The following is a 15005-nucleotide window of genomic DNA, read 5'->3' as shown; positions in this document are numbered from 1 at the left end:
GGGGAGATGGGGGGATGGGGAGATGGGGAGATGGTGAGAGACGTGGGGAGAGATGGGGAGAGACGTGGGGAGATGGGGGGATGGGGAGATGGGGAGATGGTGAGAGACGTGGGGAGAGATGGGGAGAGACGTGGGGAGATGGGGGGATGGGGAGATGGGGAGATGGTGAGAGACGTGGGGAGAGATGGGGAGAGACGTGGGGAGACAGCGAGCGGCTCTCCGCTCCGCACACCACACACACACCACACCACACACACCACACACACCACACAACACTCCACACACCACACACACCACACACACCACACACACCACCACCACCACCACACACACCACACACCGCACTCCGCGCTCCGCTCACCGGTTCTGCTCCTCCAGCTTGGCGAGCAGCTGTTCGTCGTCCGGGCTCAGCGCCTCCGGGGTCGGAGCGTCGCCCACGCTGGGAGTGTCCCGGGCGTTTGGGGTGTCGCCTGGAGTGTTTGGGGTGTCGCCTGGAGTGTTTGGGGTGTCGCCCGGAGTGTTTGGGGTGTCGTCCGGAGTGTTTGGGGTGTCACCCGGAGTGTTTGGAGTCTCGTCCCGAGTGTTTGGGGTGTCGCCTGGAGCGTTTAGGGTGTAGCCCGGAGTGTTTGGGGTCTCGTCCCGAGTGTTTGGAGTCTCGTCCCGAGTGTTTGGGGTGTCGCCTGGAGTGTTTGGGGTGTCGCCTGGAGCGTTTAGGGTGTAGCCCGGAGTGTTTGGGGTGTCGCCCGGAGCGTTTGGGGTGTCGCCCGGAGTGTTTTGGGTGTCGCCCGGAGCGTTTGGCGTGTCGCCCGGAGCGTTTGGGGCCACCTTCTCCACCTCCTCCTCCACTTCCTTCTTCGCGAGTCGCAGCTGAGGATGGGACGGGCGGGGGTGGGGGAGTGGGACAGAGACGACGTCGAGCTCAAGTGCCGGAGGCACCACCCTCGGGTGGGGCACAACGTGGCCAACCCTCCCCAGGCCCGGGGGCTCCGTCAGGTGACCCAGGGCTTTGTCAGGTAACCCAGGGCTCCGTCAGGTGACCCAGGGCTCCGTCAGGTGACCCAGGGCTCCGTCAGGTGACCCAAGGCTCCGTCAGGTGACCCAGGGCTCCGTCAGGTGACCCAGGGCTCCGTCAGGTGACCCAGGGCTCCGTCAGGTGACCCAGGGCTCCGTCAGGTGACCCAGGCCCGGGGGCTCCGTCAGGTGACCCAGCGCTCCGTCAGGTGACCCAGGGCTCCGTCAGGTGACCCAGGGCTCCGTCAGGTGACCCAGGGCTCCGTCAGGTGACCCAGGGCTCCGTCAGGTGACCCAGGGCTCCGTCAGGTGACCCAGGGCTCCGTCAGGTGACCCAGGCCCGGGGGCTCCGTCAGGTGACCCAGGGCTCCGTCAGGTGACCCAGGGCTCCGTCAGGTGACCCAGGGCTCCGTCAGGTGACCCAGGGCTCCGTCAGGTGACCCAGGGCTCCGTCAGGTGACCCAGGGCTCCGTCAGGTGACCCAGGGCTCCGTCAGGTGACCCAGGGCTCCGTTAGGTGACCCAGGCCCGGGGGCTCCGTCAGGTGACCCAGGGCTCCGTTAGGTGACCCAGGGCTCCGTCAGGTGACCCAGGGCTCCGTCAGGTGACCCAGGGCTCCGTCAGGTGACCCAGGGCTCCGTCAGGTGACCCAGGGCTCCGTTAGGTGACCCAGGCCCGGGGGCTCCGTCAGGTGACCCAGGGCTCCGTTAGGTGACCCAGGGCTCCGTCAGGTGACCCAGGGCTCCGTCAGGTGACCCAGGGCTCCGTCAGGTGACCCAGGCCCGGGGGCTCCGTCAGGTGATGGCGATGGTGGTGGCAGTGATAGTGGTGGCGGCGGTGGTGGTGGCGGTGGCTGTGGCGGTGGTGATGATGGTGGTGATGGTGGTGGTGATGGTGGTGGTGGCGGCGCCGGTGGCGGCGCCGGTGGCGGCGGCGGTGGTGGTGGCGGTGGTGATGATGGTGGTGGTGGCGGTTGCGGTGGTGATGATGGTGGTGGTGATGGCGATGGTGGTTTTGTCATCATCATCGGCTGCTACTGACCTGGCTGCCGGGCTGGGCGGTAGTGGCGCTGGCGCTGGTGGTGGTGGCGTTGGCGCTGGTGGTGGTGGCGCTGGTGGTGGTGGCGCTGGTGGTGGCGGTGGCGGTGACGGTGGTGGCACGTGGCACCGTGGTGTTGATGCGCGATGGCCTCAGTGGAGAGCCGGCACCACGGGATGGAGACACCAGCCCGGTCGCCATGGAGACACCGCGCTAGGTGGCGGTAGTGACGGTGTTAGTGGCGGTGTTAGTGGCGGTGTTAGTGGCGGTGTTAGTGGCGGTGTTAGTGGCGGTGTTAGTGGCGGTGTTAGTGGCGGTGTTAGTGGCGATGACGGTGTTAGTGGCGGTGACGGTGTTAGTGGCGGTGTTAGTGGCGGTGTTAGTGGCGGTGACGGTGTTAGTGGCGGTGGTGGTGGTGGTGGTGTTAGTGGCGGTGGTGGTGGTAGTGGTGGTGACGGTGGTGGTATTGGTGGTGGTGTTCGTGGTGGTGGTATTGTTAGTGGTGGTGGTGGCGTTAGTGCTGGTGCGGTGGTGGTAGTGGTGGTAGTGTTAGTGCTTGTGCGGTGGTGGTGTTAGTGGTGGTGTTGTTAGTGGTGGTGGTATTGTTAGTGCTGGTGGTGGTAGTGGTGGTGTTGTTAGTGCTGGTGGTGTTAGTGCAGGTGTGGTGGTGGTGTTAGTGGTGGTGGTGTTAGTGGTGGTGGTGTTAGTGGTGGTGGTATTGTTAGTGCTGGTGGTGGTAGTGGTGGTGTTGTTAGTGGTGGTGTTGTTAGTTGTGGTGGTATTGCTAGTGCTGGTGGTGTTAGTGCTGGTGGTGTTAGTGCTGGTGGAGTTAGTGCAGGTGCGGTGGTGGTGTTAGTGGTGGTGTTGTTCGTGGTGGTGGTGATGGTGGTAGTGGTGTTGTTGGTGGTGGTGATGGTGGTGCGATGGTGGTGGTGTTGTTAGTGGTGGTGTTGTTCGTGGTGGTGGTGATGGTGGTAGTGGTGTTGTTGGTGGTGGTGATGGTGGTGCGATGGTGGTGGTGTTGTTAGTGGTGGTGTTGTTCGTGGTGGTGGTGATGGTGGTAGTGGTGTTGTTGGCGGTGGTGGTGTGTTGTTAGTGGTGTTGTTGGTCGTGGTGGTAGTGGTGGTGGTGGTGGTGTTGCTAGTGTTGTTGGTCGTGGTGGTGGTGATGGTGGTAGTGGTGTTGTTGTTGGTGGTGGTGTTGTTAGTGTTGTTGGTCGTGGTGGTGGTGTTGTTAGTGTTGTTGGTGGTGGTAGTGGTGGTGTTGTTAGTGTTGTTGGTGGTGGTGGTGTTGTTAGTGTTGTTGGTCGTGGTGGTGGTGTTGTTAGTGTTGTTGGTGGTGGTAGTGGTGGTGTTGTTAGTGTTGTTGGTCGTGGTGGTGGTGCGATGGTGGTGGAGCTCCCTGCTGACGTTGTGAGGAGGCCGTAGGAGGCCGCAGTTGGGGGTCGGGGGTCAGGGGTCAGGGGGTGGGTCAGGGCGGGAGATTGGTGCCGGGCCTGGAGTCCACGTGACGTCGTTTTACATCGTTACCTGCGAGGAGAGGAGACAACGGTCGTCATCGTCGTCATCGTCGTCATCATCGTAGTCATCGTCAACATCATCGTCGTCGTCATCGTCGTCATTGTGGTCGTCGTCGTCATCGTCATCGTCGTCATCGTCGTCATCTTCGTCATCTTCGTCGTGGTCATCATCATCATCCACGTCATCATCATCATCATCGACGTCATCATCGACGTCATCATCGACGTCGTCATCATCATCGACGTCATCATTGACATCATCATCGACATCATCATCATCATCATCGACATCATCATTGACATCATTATTGACATCATCATCATCGACGTCATCGACGTCATCATCATCGACGTCATCGACGTCATCATCATCGACGTCATCGCCACTGGGGGAGACAAAGTCGTCCCCCACTCCTCCTGATGTCGAGGGTAAATGGGCGAGGTTTAGGACTGTGACTCACGCAGCTGCAATGGCTGCTTTGGGTACGCGGTCCAGACCTCCCCAGAGACCCTGGCTGACAGAGGAGGCGTTCAGGATGGCTGAGAAAAAGCGACAGGCCCACTGCCATCGGCTACAGAATCTCACGTCGGAGAATGAGGAGGCTTACCGCAGCCTTCGCTCGGAGGTTCGGAGAGCCGTGAGGCGCTGCAAGGATGGGTGGTGGTCGCGGGTTGCTGAGGAGATGGAGTCTGCCTCAGTGGCCAGCGATCACAAATCGCTCTTTAACTCCATCAACAAAGTAACCTGCAGCGCCACACCTATTACCATCATTAGGGGAAAAAACGGTGATCCAATCTACGACCCCCCGGAACAGGTTTGCAGATTTGCTGAGCATTTCTGTGAGGTCCTGGGGCAGGGGAAATCCCTCAGCCAGGAAAACATCGTGGCACAAAGTGAGGATGACCCTGCTGAGGCTGCGGTGCCTCAAATATTGGAAGTCACCCCCTGTGAGTGGCTGGCTGAGGTGCCATCTGTTGAGGAAGTACTGAAGGCGATCCGGAGTCTGAGACCAGGAAAGGCAGCGGGCAGAGATGATCTCCCAAGCGAAATGCTGAGGGAGGGTGGCGTTTGTGCACAGACTGCCCTATATGACATCATAACAACAGTCTGGACCACTGGACGGGTTCCGCAGGATTGGAAGGATGCCCTGGTGGTCCTCCTCTTTAAGAAGGGGGACCGCACAGACTGTAACAACTATAGAGGCATCTCACTCCTCAGTGTGCCGGGAAAGGTCCTGGCAAGGATTATTCAACATCGCCTTGCCAGGCACGCTGAGGAGAGGCTTGCGGAGCCCCAATGCAGTTTCAGGAAAGGGCGGTCCTGCACAGATATTACTGCATCCCAGGCCAGGTAGTTAACATCTCCTAGCCACCGTGATGATGATGATGGGAGAGCGATAGACACGCAGAGTCGGGATCGAACCCATGACCTTCCGCAATACCAGGCCAGTTAGTTAACATCTCACAGCCATCGGAGGGGTTGAGTTGAAGTTAAACTCTCGCCAATCATTAAACGCATTAAAGGTTGCTCAACCTCAGACGTTATTACCTTGGCTGGTAAGGAGATGGGCGTAGAATTTACAGAGTGAACCATAGAGTAACAGAGACATCCATAGAGTTGCATAGAGACCCATAGAGTTACATAGAGACCCAAAGAGTTACATAGAGATCCATAGAGTTACAGAGACATCCATAGAGTTGCATAGAGATCCATAGAGTTACATAGACATCCATAGAGTTACATATAGATCCAAAGAGTTACGTAGAGATCCATAGAGTTACATAGAGATCCATAGAGTTACATAGAGATCCATAGAGTTACATAGACATCCATAGAGTTACATAGAGATCGATAGAGTTGAATAGAGATCCATAGAGTTACATAGAGACCCATAGAGTTACATAGAGACCCATAGAGTTACATACAGATTCATAGAGTTACATTGAGATCCATAGAGTTACATAGAGACCCATAGAGTTAGATAGAGATCCATAGAGTTACATAGAGACCCATAGAGTTACATAGAGATTCATAGAGATCCATAGACATCCATAGAGTTACATAGAGATCCATAGAGTTACATAGAGATCCATAGAGTTACATAGAGATTAATAGAGTTACATAGAGATCCATAGAGTTACATAGACATCCCTCGCTAAGTAGAGATCCACAGAGTTACATAGAGATCCATAGAGTTACATAGAGATCCATAGAGTTACATAGACATCCCTCGCTAAGTAGAGATCCATAGAGTTACATAGAGATCCATAGAGTTACATAGAGATCCATAGAGTTAGACAGAGATCCATAGAGTTACATAGACATCCCTCGCTACGTAGAGATCCATAGAGTTACATAGAGATCCATAGAGTTACATAGACATCCCTCGCTACGTAGAGATCCATAGAGTTACATAGAGATCCATGGAGGGGGGAAACACCCTATCACGTGATGGCCTCAATGGCACACTTAGCCTGGCATGCAGGGAAACGGGGTAGCTGACGAGGTGAAGCATTGACGAAGCTGTTACAAGTTAACTCTGCTACACCGCCGCCTTCACCTCCCCCCGCCTGTGTATGAGTAACGCGGCGAGTTAACAAGCGAGCTCAGCCGCACGCACAACAACAACAACCGCCATTCACCACTAAGTGGCGGTGACGTCACCACGGCGCTTGTGCCAGGCCATGTGCACCTTGAGGCCACGTGAAGTGTCGAACGTCCCGCCGGCAGGAGGTCACGGGGCAGACCCAGGTGCCACGGGTCGACTGAGATGACTGGCTGATGCACCACCTGTGCCCCCTACTGTGCCAACCTGCTGTGCTTTAGTGACCCGGCGCTCCGCTCGTTGTTGTGAGCGTCGCTACCGCCGCCCTCCATTGTTGTTGGAGGGTGACTGCCTCCAACTGTCCAGTAGCGTCCTTCACGAGCCTCCTCCACAGAGGCCGATCTTGACACCGCTGGTACCAGTCATCGGCAAGTCCACTCAGCTCCACGTCCTCCTGTACCACATCACTCCATCTCTTCTCTAGCCCGTGACGCGCCCGTTTCGCCCCCTCTATCCGGCCGAACAAAAGCTGTTTAGGCATGCGGTGGCTGAGCATGCGGGCTACATGACCCAGCCAACACAGCCTTGCCTGCCGGAGGTCACCGATGGAACCTTGTCCAGATCTTTCAAGGATTTGTGAGGATGGATCGTAGGCAGGCCAGCCTAAATGTTTCTAACCGGCGAAGATGTTCCATTATGGGGGTCCACATTTCCCAAGCGTAGGAAAAATAGGGCATGACTGTGGCCGAAAAGACCTGAAGCTTCGTGCGGAGAGACAGACCAGGTAGCTTCCACATGGCATTACGCAACCGATGAAAAGATATTGCCGCTCGACTGATTCGGAGGGAGACCTCTGATGTCAAACCAGAGCCGGTCATGAGCACACCGCCCAGGTATGGGAAACTCTCCACTCTCTCCACAACTGCCCCATCACCAATTGGGAGTTGGTACAAAATACCCAGGCAGGTGCTTAGTTTTAGTGGGGCTGATGGTAAGGCCCCACCTCTTGGTGGCACGCTCCAGGTTCAGCAGCAGCGCCTCCAACTCCTCCTCTGAGTGAGCAGCAATCACCAGATCATCGGCATACATAACATGGTTGACCAATAGGGAGCCATGCCTTGACCGCACCCGGGCATCGATTAGCCTCTCATTATATCTGTACCAGATGGAAATTCCTCCGGTACAGTCATCGAAGGCTTCACGAACTACGTGGTCGAAATATATGTTAAATAATGTGGGAGCCAGAAGACATCCCTGACGCAACCCAAGATGAACAGGGCATGCCTCCGACTCCCGGTCACGTAGTTTTACCCGGGCCCACTCACCATCATGAAGGTCCTTAATGATCGTGAAAAGAGATTGAGGGACTCCGAAAGCACGAAGAACAATCCAGAGCCCAGGCCTACTGATGGTATCATAGGCCTTGACCAGGCCAATAAAGCAAAGATGTAGGTCCTGTTGGAAGTCTCAACACCTCTGCTGTAGCAGACGGACAGGAAATATGGCATCTGTGCAGGACCGCCCTTTCCTGAAACCACATTGGGGCTCCGCAAGCCTCTCCTCAGCGTGTCTGACAAGGCGATGTTGAATAATCCTTGCCAGGACCTTTGCCCCTGTAGTTGTTACAGTCTGTATGGTCGCCCATTTTAAAGAGGGTGACCACCAGGAAATTTCTCCAATCCTGCGGAACCGATCCAGTGGTCCAGACTGTTGTTATGATGTCATGTCGGGCATTCTGCGTACAAACGCCACCCTCCCTCAGCATTTCGCTTGGGAGATCATCTCTGCCCGGTGCTTTTCCTGCTCTCAGACTATGGATCGCCTTCAGTACTTCCTCAACAGAGGCACCTCAGCCAGCCACTCACAGGGGGTGACTTCTTCCAATATTTGAGGCACCGCAGCCTCAGCAGGGTCATCCACACTTTGCCCCATGATGTTTTCCAAGCTGAGGGATTTCCCCTCCTCAAAGACCTCACTGAAATGCTCAGAAAATCTGAAACCTGTTCCTGGGGGTCAGAGATTGGATCACCGTTCTTTCCCCTAATGATGGTAATAGGTGTGACACTGCAGGTTACTTTTATGGCGTTAAATAGGGATTTGTGATCGCGGGTTACTGAGGCAGATTCCATCTCCTCAGGAACCCGCGACCACCACCCATCCTTGCAGCGCCTCACGGCTCTCCGAACCTCCGAGCGAAGGCTGCGGTAAGCCTCCTGATTCTCCGACATGGGATGCTATAGATGGTGAGAGTGGGCCTGTCGCTTTTTCTCAACCATCCTGAACACCTCCTCTGTCAGTCAGGGTCTCTGGGGAGGTCTAGACCGTGTACCCAAAGCAGCTATTGCAGCTGCATGAGTCACAGTCCTAAACCTCGCCCATTTACCCTCAGCATCAGGATAACTGGGGGATGATGCCAACCCCAGCTGCAAGCGATGATGGCATTCTCGCTTGCAACTTTCATCAGCTTGCTCAGACCAGGCCACTGTGGGTTTGAATGGGGTCCTGGATGTACACCCATCACCGGAATGGAAGAATGGTAGGCGCATCTTACAGATGGAAAGTCGATGGTCAGTGGGCAAATCAGCTCCCCGGTAGATCCTGGTGTCAAAGACATGGGCCTGCATCCGCTGTTCCGTCACTATGTAGTCCAGCAGATGTTCTTGCTTGGAACCAGCATGCATCCATGATGTGCGGATGCGCCGATGCCGGAACAGCGTGTTGGTAATTACAAGCCCATGGGCTGCACAAAAGTCTAGCAGCCTCCTACCATTATTATTGAGCTGATATGGCCCATGCCTTCCAATCACTCCTGACCAGGTGCCAGCATCATGACCAACTCGGGCATTGAAGTCACCCAACAAGATGACTCTATCCGGAGGGGTCACTTTAGCCAGAACCTGTGACAGGAATTCATAGAAGGCATCTGACTCATTGGCCTTGCCTGCATCCCTCCACTGATGTTCATCTTCGGTGGGGGCATAAGTAACCACGCCCACCACTCCTCGCCTCCGGTTGATGGGAAGGCGAGCCCAAAGTAGCCTGGGGCTTACAGCTTCCCACACCTCACTGCTATGCTCCCACGCCCCCTTCAATCTTTTGTTCAGAAGAAGAGCTACACCCAGTTGTTTGGCAGTCTGCTGCCCCTAGTAGAGGACTGTACATCCCTCATGGTGGTAGGAGCTAGAGCCGGTCGACCGGACCTCCTGAATGCCACAGAGATCCAGGCGGTACCGGTCCAGCTCCCGACAGTGGAGTGGCAGCCTCTCCTCCGCAATGACCGTTCGAACATTCCACGTGGCCACCACCAGCAGTGGCTTTTTGTTGTTTCTGGAGGAGCCCCGAGGGTAAGGATTCAGTCTCCTGGCCAAATGGGGGTTGGCCAGGAGACGTCATAGACGCCTGTCCCCCCGGGGCCTCCGACACAAGCTTAATAGGATATTTTTCACGCGGTTTTGTGGTAATTAAATGGAAGGTGGAGGGGTTACCAGCCCCTTGCACCCGTCCAGAGCCCCCATTCGGCCGCTGTGGTGGCTACAAACGCCATGAGGTGATTGACCAATCGAAATTGGCCCTCCCCCCCACGGCACTGCTCACCACAGCGTTGCCGTATGGCACCAATGAGGAGCTAGGGGGTTGTTTTGCCGCTATACACACAGACACACACCGTGTTCATGCTGTACCAATAACACACACACACCGTGATCATACCGTACCAATAACACACACACACCGTGATCATGCACTACCAATAACACACACACAGCCTGTTCATGCACTACCAATAACACACACACCGTGTTCATGCACTACCAATAACACACACACACCGTGTTCATGCACTACCAATGACACACACACACACCGTGATCATACCCTACCAATAACACACACACACACACCGTGATCATGCACTACCAATAACACACACAGACACACACCGTGATCATGCACTACCAATAACACACACACACAACGTGATCATACCCTACCAATAACACACACACACACACCGTGTTCATGCACTACCAATGACACACACACACACACCATGATCATACCCTACCAATAACACACACACACCGTGTTCATGCACTACCAATAACACACACACACCGTGTTCATGCACTACCAATAACACACACACAAACCGTGTTCATGCACTACCAATAACACACACACCGTGTTCATGCACTACCAATAACACACACACACCGTGATCATGCACTACCGATAACACACACACACCGTGATCATGCACTACCAATAACACACACACACACACACCCTGTTCATGCATAACAATAACACACACACACACACCATGTTCATACCCTACCAATAACACACACACACCGTGATCATACCCTACCAATAACACACACACCGTGCTCATGCACTACCAATAACACACACACACCGTGATCATACACTACCAATAACACACACACACACCGTGTTCATGCACTACCAATAACACACACACACACACCGTGATCATACCCTACCAATAACACACACACACACCGTGATCATGCACTACCAATAACACACACACAGTGGTAATGCACTACCAATAACACACACACAGTGTTAATACACTACCAATAACACACACAGACACACCGTGATCATGCACTACCAATAACACACACACCGTGATCATGCACTACCAATAACACACACACACACACCGTGTTCATGCACTACCAATAACACACACACACACCGTGATCATACCCTACCAATAACACACACACACACACCGTGATCATGCACTACCAATAACACACACTCAGTGTTCATGCACTACCAATAACACACACACACCGTGATCATACCCTACCAATAACACACATACACACCGTGATCATGCACTACCAATAACACACACACACACCGTGTTCATGCACTACCAATAACACACACACACACCGTGTTCATACCCTACCAATAACACACACACACACACACCCTGTCCATGCACTACCAATAACACACACACACACCCTGTCCATGCACTACCAATAACACACACACACACACACACCCTGTCCATGCACTACCAATAAAACACACACACACACCGTGATCATGCACTACCAATAACACACACACACACACCGTGATCATACCCTACCAATAACACACACACACCCTGTTAATACACTACCAATAACACACACACACCGTGATCATGCACTACCAATAACACACACACCGTGATCATGCACTACCAATAACACACACACACCGTGTTCATACCCTACCAATAACACACACACACACACACACCGTGTTCATACCCTACCAATAACACACACACACACCGTGTTCATACCCTACCAATAACACACACACACACCGTGATCATACCCTACCAATAACACACACACACTGTTCATGCACTACCAATAACACACACACAGCCTTTTAATACACTACCAATAACACACACACACACACCGTGATCATACCCTACCAATAACACACACACACCCTGTTCATACCCTACCAATAACACACACACACACCGTGTTCATACCCTACCAATAACACACACACACACACCGTGTTCATGCACTACCAATAACACAAACACACACCGTGATCATGCACTACCAATAACACACACACACACCATGATCATGCACTACCAATAACACACACACTGTTCATGCACTACCAATAACACAAACACACCGTGTTCATGCACTACCAATAACACACACACACACCGTGTTCATACCCTACCAATAACACACACACACCGTGATCATGCACTACCAATAACACACACACTGTTCATGCACTACCAATAACACAAACACACCGTGTTCATGCACTACCAATAACACACACACACACCGTGTTCATACCCTACCAATAACACACACACACCGTGATCATACCCTACCAATAACACACACACACCGTGATCATACCCTACCAATAACACACACACACACACACCGTGATCATGCACTACCAATAACACACACACACACCGTGATCATACCCTACCAATAACACACACACCGTGCTCATGCACTACCAATAACACACACACAGACACAGCCTGTTAATACACTACCAATAACACACACACACACCGTGTTCATACCCTACCAATAACACACACACACACCCTGTTCATACCCTACCAATAACACACACACACACACACCGTGTTCATACCCTACCAATAACACACACACACCGTGATCATGCCCTACCAATAACACACACACCGTGATCATGCACTACCAATAACACACACACCGTGATCATGCACTACCAATAACACACACACACACCGTGATCATGCACTACCAATAACACACACACCGTGATTATGCACTACCAATAACACACACACACCGTGATCATGCACTACCAATAACACACACACACCGTTTTCATGCACTACCAATAACACACACACACACCGTGTTCATGCACTACCAATAACACACACACCGTGATCATGCACTACCAATAACACACACTGTTAATGCGCTACCAATAACACACACACCCTGTTCATGCACTACCAATAACACACACACACACCGTGATCATACCCTACCAATAACACACACACACACCGTGACCATGCACTACCAATAACACACACACCGTGACCATGCACTACCAATAACACACACACACACCCTGTCCATACCCTACCAATAACACACACACACACCGTGATCATGCACTACCAATAACACACACACACACACCCTGTTCATGCACTACCAATAACACAAACACACACACCGTGATCATACCCTACCAATAACACACACACACACCGTGATCATGCACTACCAATAACACACACACTGTTCATGCACTACCAATAACACACACACCGTGATCATACCCTACCAATAACACACACACACACAGCCTGTTAATACACTACCAATAACACACACACACACAACGTGATCATACCCTACCAATAACACACACACACTGTGATCATACCCTACCAATAACACACACACAGTGTTCATGCACTACCAATAACACACACACACCGTGATCATACCCTACCAATAACACACACACACACCGTGTTCATACCCTACCAATAACACACACACACACCGTGATCATACCCTACCAATAACACACACACACACACACCGTGTTCATGCACTACCAATAACACACACACACACCGTGATCATACCCTACCAATAACACACACACCGTGTTCATACCCTACCAATAACACACACACCCACACCGTGTTCATACCCTACCAATAACACACACACACACACACTGTTCATGCACTACCAATAACACACACACACTGTGATCATGCAGTACCAATAACACACACACTGTTCATGCACTACCAATAACACACACACCGTGATCATACCCTACCAATAACACACACACACCGTGTTCATGCACTACCAATAACACAAACACACACACCGTGATCATGCACTACCAATAACACACACACACACCGTGTTCATACCCTACCAATAACACACACACCGTGTTCATGCACTACCAATAACACACACACACACCGTGATCATGCACTACCAATAACACACACACCGTGATCATGCACTACCAATAACACACACACTGTTCATGCACTACCAATAACACACACACCGTGATCATACCCTACCAATAACACACACACACACACCGTGATCATGCACTACCAATAACACACACACACAGACACAGCCTGTTAATACCCTACCAATAACACACACACACACACGCCGTGATCATGCACTACCAATAACACACACACCGTGTTCATACCCTACCAATAACACACACACACACACACGCCGTGATCATGCACTACCAATAACACACACACAGTGTTCATACCCTACCAATAACACACACACACACTGTTCATACCCTACCAATAACACACACACAGTGTTCAAGAACTACCAATAACACACACACACACACACACCGTGATCATGCACTACCAATAACACACACACATACCGTGACCATGCACTACCAATAACACACACACCGTGTTCATGCACTACCAATAACACACACACACTGTTCATGCACTACCAATAACACACACACACACACACCGTGATCATGCACTACCAATAACACACACACTGTTCATGCACTACCAATAACACACACACCGTGATCATGCACTACCAATAACACACACACACACCGTGTTCATACCCTACCAATAACACACACACCGTGTTCATGCACTACCAATAACACACACACACACACCGTGATCATGCACTACCAATAACACACACACTGTTCATGCACTACCAATAACACACACACTGTTCATGCACTACCAATAACACACACACACAGCCTGTTAATACACTACCAATAACACACACACAGACACAGCCTGTTAATACACTACCAATAACACACACACCGTGTCATTGCTTCCAATAACAATGACAAAGGTCCCCCTGCGTAAGACTGTCAGGGCAAGTGCTGTCCAGGAAGGCTGGCACGGGGCACACGAGGGGGTGGGGGTGGCCAGCACCACCACGCCCGGCCGCCTTTGTCTCCCCCAGTGGCGACGTTTGACGCACAAACGACACCGGGTTACTCATTTGAGGCCGAGTCGACCTAGGGGAGGCACCAGGACCGGTTCAGGTAGTCGTGATTACTGATGTCGGTGGTGGTGGTGATCGTGAGCGGGAATCAAACTCGGGTCGGAGTCGCGTTCAAAACGCAGCGCGCTGACCGCTGGGTCAAGCTGACAGGTCAAATGAATGAGTGAGTGAATGAGTGGATGGGTGAATGAGTGGATGAATGAGTGGATGGGTGGGTGAATGAGTGAATGAGTGGGTGGGTGAATGAGTGAATGAGTGGATGGGTGGG

The 15005-nt window shown here is 52.5% G+C and overlaps 1 protein-coding gene across 7 annotated transcripts in view; it reads right to left on the bottom strand.

Annotated features, from left to right (window-relative positions):
* Positions 1-15005, bottom strand: part of LOC142923898 (EVI5-like protein) — a 62918-nt gene that overhangs the window by 42801 nt on the left and 5112 nt on the right. For 3 of the 7 annotated variants that reach the window (XM_076064891.1, XM_076064889.1, XM_076064892.1), the window contains exons 2-3: positions 2052-3577; positions 362-867 (exon numbers count right to left, since the gene is read on the bottom strand). In XM_076064891.1, the coding sequence (XP_075921006.1) occupies positions 362-867; positions 2052-2249 (704 nt within the window). In that variant the 5' untranslated portion in view covers positions 2250-3577. Of the gene's footprint in view, positions 1-361; positions 868-2051; positions 3578-4175; positions 4327-15005 lie in introns of all 7 variants that reach the window. The other 4 variants (XM_076064888.1, XM_076064886.1, XM_076064890.1 and 1 more) reach the window with 4 other exon arrangements.

Source organism: Petromyzon marinus, unplaced genomic scaffold (genome assembly GCF_048934315.1).
Source record: "Petromyzon marinus isolate PM22_M1 ecotype Great Lakes invasive population unplaced genomic scaffold, UKy_Petmar_22M1.pri1.0 PM_Scaffold_87, whole genome shotgun sequence".
NCBI classification, from domain to species: Eukaryota; Metazoa; Chordata; class Hyperoartia; order Petromyzontiformes; family Petromyzontidae; genus Petromyzon; species Petromyzon marinus.
Note: the sequence above shows the minus strand (reverse complement) of the source record. Positions and strands in the feature narration are given on the sequence as shown.